Below are 6,000 nucleotides of genomic sequence, written 5' to 3' on the forward strand. Positions count from 1 at the left end.
GAAGTCCAGAACATCTGGAGGACGGCCTTCTCTAAGCCCCTGGCCTAGAAGAGGGCAAAGCTCTCTCCTCTGCTGCTCAGCCTGGCGGAGTTCAATGTTCGGGGGGCAGAGTTGAGCCGAAGATCAGAGAAGAGGCCCTGTGGCTTCTGGACGAAGCCGGAACAGTCCAAGTGGAGGCCAGGAACCGCCTGGCTTTGAGCGGAGGATGGCCTGGACAGCCTCCGAGGCCTGCCCTTGCCTTCTAGCATTCTCGTAAAATAATAGTACTAATGGCTACACCTACTAATGACAGTCCTCATTATTATTATTATTATTATTATTATTATTATTATTATTAGTATTACTTGGAATGATAGCATATTTAAAGCTAATCTGTTGCAGCTCGTGAAGCAAATTAACTCACCCACACGACAGGGCAGAAAGCATCCCTGAATATCCCGCAAAGCTGAGCAAAGCAGCGCCAGGCCTCTCAGGAGCCGGAGGCCGTGGTCCCGTGGCTGCAGCCAGCCCCGTTGTGGCGGCCACTGCCGGAACTGTCCCCGGACAGGCGGGCGGGAGGGGCGGTTGTGGACAGCCATCCCAAAACAGCCCCGCTACCTCCACCCGGCCAATTCTCCCCCTTCCCCGTTCTCCTTCGCCTTTGGAAATGCACATTCCCTGTGCAACTGTTTTCCCTCCCCCCGCCGCCCCGATACCCCCGGTGTGCCGCCTCTCTGCGTTGCTGCTAATATCGCCCCTGATTAATTGGCACTAATACAAATGTACACAGCTCCATAAAAGATGTCACTTCACACACAATAGGAATTGCATCTGCTTGCATATTATCTCTCCACTGCAGGCCTGTAGTTCAGTGCGGGGGAAAACATTCTATTTATCCTGGTGCGTTATGACAATCTCTCTGCAAACACAACTCAAGCAGGGACACGCGCTTACACGCTCGTGCACATACAGACACACTCACACACATACAACTAAGTGACACTTAACCACTCAGAAGCTCCCTTGGGAATGAGAAGAAAGATGCCTGGTCCTCGGTGCGAAAACAGGGTCAGGCGACTGGCCTTTCGGCGCTCGTGGGTCTTTCTGGCGCTCGGTGCTCACTGGCAGAGTTGGGGCCAAAGGTAGGTATGGCCAGGCACTTGCTGAGGCCCCAGTCTCCAGCAGGGGCCCACTGGCCAGACTTCCTGGAGCTGCCCCTCCTCCGTGGCCACTTGCTTCCTCCCGTGCCGCTCGCTCTGGCCAGGCCACAGTGGTCCGAAGATGGACATGTCCCGTGGGCCAGTGGTAGCCACCGTTTGGTCGTGGTTCCAGGCCAGAACTGCCCAGGCACTTCCTTCCCACACTAGAGATGTTAAGAAAGAAACGGGGAAGCCACCTGAGCGGGATGGTGTCACGTGGTGTCCTGCAACAGCAGGGGGGTTGGGCTGGATGGCCTTCATGGCCCCTTCCAACTCGACTCTTCTATGATTCTATGATAGACGAAAGAACAGATTTTGAAATCTTGGTGTAGGAGCTGGACCGGCCCTGACTCAGGCAGTGTGAAGCAATTGCCTCAGGCAGCAGGTATGGGGAGGTTTCAGGCAGGTGTGGGAAGCGAATATTTTCCTAGCAGACGATGCTTCCTGTTGGCACTGTGAAGAAACATTCAGCTACCTGTCAGGTGGGCTTTTGACCATGGATTGGGGGGCACCATCTTTTGCTTGCCTCAAGAAGCAACATGTCTCAGAAGAGCCCCGAAGTGACTCCGTAGGGGCCGGAGGGCTTGCTCGGCATTTGGAATTCTGGCCCAGTGCCCAGGCAGCCCCCCCCCCCCTCGCCACTGGGAGGCCTTAAGCCTTCCCACTTTGGCAAGGTTTTGTCCTCGGGGAAAAAATTGGGGGGGCGGGGACAGAAGAGAAAGAGGCTGCATTTCCCTTCGCCCTAAGAAACTATTCCCGGTTCTCATACAAGGGTGGCAAAGGGACCCAGCTAAGTGTCTGAATGGGTTGCTTTGCATGCAGAACGCCCCAGGGTCGGCCATCGGGCTTCAGTTACGACACCCAAGTTGCAGGTGCTGGGAGGAGATTGCCTGCCAGCGATCGTGGAGATAAAATTGGCTAATAGAGGGATCTGGTGCAAATAAGGCTATTGCCAGGTTTCCAAGTTTTCTGAGCTGCCGGGGGTTGTCCATCTGGCTGCCGGACACAGTGGTCTTTTGGGCCTGGAATGCGGGGCACTTGCCACAAACGGGCAACAGGCCTCGATTTCCTGCAAATCTCTCTGGCACCTCCTTGGGCATCTCCTCCCTCTGCCCGATTCCAAGTACAATTCGTTTCAGCCTCTTCCCTGCATAGCTTGACCTCTTTATAGGAGTCATGTGGTAGATGAAACTCATTATTTCCCCCACTGAAACAAGAAGTTAATTAAAAAACCTACACACAGGCACACGCACACACAGGCACACAAAATTCAAAAAATGTTTTGTGAATTGTCAGCAGTCTTGGTTTGCTGGCCCCGAGATAGCACCAACAGCAGACGTTAAGGGAAGAGCTTCGAGATGCCTGTTTCCTGTTTCTTTACAGCGTGAGCTTTTTGCACACTCGGTGAAAGGATTTGGGCTTTGGGCCGCCTTCACCTTTTGCTCATCAAGAGCAATGCCGTCACTGCTGCTTTCTCTGGCGTGCCAGTTTCCCAGAATCCCACAGCTGTGATTTCAGAATAGCCCTGGCTTCTGACTGTTGACTGCTCCTGGCTTCAGTGGTTTGGAAAGACTGCTGTTGTAAAAGCAGTTGACTTAAACAAAACAACAGCGTTTTAATGGCATGCTTCTCGTGGCAGGTGGCTTGGGGAAGTCTGTGAAATGATGTGCAGGTTAATGGCGTGGGATCGATTCCCCACAGGCTGCTGGGATGCCCAGTTGCGCCCCGTTGCTAGGCAGACGGATATTGTTTTGGGGACACGGTGGCCCACGGCAACCAGCACATGCCAGGCCGGTGGGTCCTGGTGCCAAGTTCGCCTCCCGTGACTTCTTGGGAGCATCTGCCAGTCCTTGGGGTGCTTGGAAGAAATGGGACCGTCACCCTGAAGGAATTGGTACCACTGGTCCTGATGGGATGGGGGGAGTCCCAGTGCAGCAGCCGGGACCATTTCCAGGTTCAGAGAAGTGGGTGGCAGCGGGGGAGAGGAGAGCACGTCCAGGGCGTCCCCGCAGTGCCCCCCCCAGCAGGTGCCTGACCCCACGGACCCCTGATGCTGGCCCCAACTGCTTGACTGCACCACAAGGCTCAGTCTCCCCAGTGCACTCCACGGCTGAGCCCAGAGCTCAGAGCTCCCAGTCCACCAGCCCCATGCGCCTAACCACTACACCACACTACCTTTCCAATGGAAGGCTAGGCACCGGACCTGCCTCGCTGTCCTGATGATACACGAGTGCTTTTGCGTGATGGTATGTTCGAGAAGTGAAAGCAAAAGACTTTAAATGAAAGGAATCCATGGATGATCGTGTCTTCCAGGTCTGACCGGTGAATGGGCATCTCCGAAGAGGCAGCACTGCAAGTCCCTCCTGCAGGCCTGCAGAGGAAGGAATGAGGTGTGCAAAACTCCCTTCCCGTTCGTTCGTTCGTTCGTTCGTACAACACCTCCTTTAATTGCTTTTCTCAATGGGAGAGTTCAGCGTGCCTGTGTGACCCGGCGGACCGACCGTTTCTCTTAGAGCAAACGCATTCTGCGGCTGGCGCACCGGGGAGACCCAGCTTCTAGAACCCATCAGCCACAAAGCATAAGCCCCCCCCCCCCCCCCCTCCACATTTGAGGCTCTGCTCCAGGTTTCCCACCAGCTGAAGCACGGCAGGTGGCCCCAAGGCACAGCCTTTTTGGTTGTGGGGCCGCCCCCGCCCAGAAGATGCCCACTGGGGGAGGCCCACGGAGTGCAAGTGCCAGGTGCAGCCTTTCACAGGAGCCTTTTGTGCAAGTCAATTGTGGCGTTGCGTATTATATCCTGCTGGTGTGCAAAGGCATCGCTGCAATTTCGTTTCGGTGCAGATGGGTCCCATGGCACCCACAGGGCCCCCCAGTGGCGCCTGTGAATGGGGCCCCTCACCTGGTGCCCACAGGTACCTGGAAAAACCATCGAACAAACTTTTAAAATACCTGCACAGATTTGTATGAAAGGCATACAGCGTTGTAGCAATTAGAAATAGGCTTCTAGGAAGCGGTTTGGCTAAGTAGCAATTTAAAGTTAGTATCTCTGGGAAAGAAAGAAAACTAAGTTTTGTTCTGCTTCAGAACTCTGCACGTGTGTGTTTGTGCGTGTGCGATTTGTAAATATTTGAAAAATGTAATCTCTAGAATTTTTCTCCCACAACCAGGTTCCCACAAGCGAAACTATTATCCTGGCTGTGGATTATGGGGGTTATAGTGCACCAGCTTGTGGATGAGATTCTGGATCTGTGGCGTCATTGGCTAGAGAGCAAGTGTGATGTCACACCTAGAGAGCTGAACCATGGACAGGATGACTAGCCAGGCCTTCCTGGCACGAGAATAAATGCACCTGTCTTTAGGATGCCACAGGAGTCATTTTGCTGCTCAGCCTTGGGGGACAAGTCGGCGGAGTGGTTAGCGCAAGAGATTCAGGTTCGGATCCCCACTCAGCTTTTAAGTTCCCTGGGTGACCTGAAGCCCGTCCCTGACTCTCCGTCTGACCTACCCCACTGGGCTACCGTGGGAATAAGGCGGCAAGGTGCAATAGAGCTGGTAAGCCCCTGCGGACTCCCTGGAGGAAAAGGTGAGGCGTGAACGTAGCCACCAACTGTACGTTGGTCATGGCAGGCCTATTTTATTATTTTATGTATTAGATTTATATCCTAACTTTTCTCTTACAGTGAACGCAAAGCGGCCTACACAAGTCTCCTCCTGCTCTCACAACAACCCTGTGAGGTAGGCTGGGCAGATATGACTGGCCCAAGGGCACGCAGGTGGCCCCTGGCCCAGCGGGGACCAGAACCCAGCTCGCCCGAGTCCCACGTGCTTAACCAGCGCACCGCACTGGTTCTGCGAGGACTGCCGTGCGGAAGTGACTACCTCGCAGGGTTGCTGTGCAAAGGCGAGCCGCGGGGAGGAAGGGCAGCCCAAGCGAGCACGGGCAAGGGCTCAGCCCCCGGCGCGAGCGACTCGCGTGCCCCCGGCACGGACACGGAGGCGCGCCCGCGCCCGCGCCGCGCGTCTCCGCGCCCGCGCCGCGCGCCTCGCCTCGGACGGCGGCCTCTCCCCGCGCCGCTCGTATCCTCCTTATCCGGTGGGCGTGGCCCGAGCGGCCGGCCTATGGGCGGCGGCGGCCGGGCGCCGCTGGGGCTGTGGCCACGCCCCTTTGGAACGTTCAGCAGCGGGTTTGATACATTTCGAGGTTCCATTGAGAAAAAAACGCAACGAGGAAAAAGCCGCGCTCGCTCGCCAGCCCGCGCCGCTCGCCCGCGACGGAGTCGGCAAGCCGGAGCCCGAGGCGCGGCCGAGCAGCCGTCCGGCCGCCAGGGAGCACCGGCGCCCGGCGTTTGCCGGCTTGCCAGCGGGGGCGGCCGCGGGGCGGGAGGCGGGAGGCGGAGGCGCAGCCGTCCCTTCTCTCGGCCAGGTCGCCGCTGCTCGCCTGTCGCCCAGCCCTGGGAGCGCCGGGAGGGCATGAGAGCCGCGTGCCGGCTGCCCCCCGCCGCCGCCGCCGCCCTGACTCCGCCGCCGCAGCAGGGAGACGAAGCCGCCGCCGCCGCCGCCGCCGCCCACCCGCGATGTCCAGGAGGAAGCAGAGCAATCCCCGGCAGATCAAACGTGAGCGCCTCTCCGACAACTTCCTTTGCGGCCCCTTTATGGTCCCCCTGCTCCCGTTTAGGGTTAAGCCTGTGCGGCCCCCCCCCCACACACACAACCCTCCCCGGATAAGCCTCTGGTAATTCGCTCCCCCCTCCCGCGCCGAGCACGCGGCCCCCCAGTTCGTTTCAAGTTAGTGGCCCGGGCTCTTGCCTCCCCCTCCCACCT

At 57.5% G+C, this 6,000-nt stretch overlaps 1 protein-coding gene across 1 annotated transcript in view; it reads left to right on the forward strand.

Moving 5' to 3' along the window:
• The first annotated feature begins 5,607 nt into the window (after positions 1-5,607).
• Positions 5,608-6,000, forward strand: part of ZFPM1 (zinc finger protein, FOG family member 1) — an 83,684-nt gene continuing 83,291 nt past the window's right edge. The window contains exon 1 of the mRNA XM_044427638.1: positions 5,608-5,793. Within this exon, the coding sequence (XP_044283573.1) occupies positions 5,754-5,793 (40 nt within the window). The 5' untranslated portion in view covers positions 5,608-5,753. The remainder of the gene's footprint in view (positions 5,794-6,000) is intronic.

The sequence above is a fragment of the Varanus komodoensis genome, unplaced genomic scaffold, assembly GCF_004798865.1.
Source record: "Varanus komodoensis strain SLA01 unplaced genomic scaffold, ASM479886v1 scaffold19, whole genome shotgun sequence".
In the NCBI taxonomy this organism is placed as follows: domain Eukaryota; kingdom Metazoa; phylum Chordata; class Lepidosauria; order Squamata; family Varanidae; genus Varanus; species Varanus komodoensis.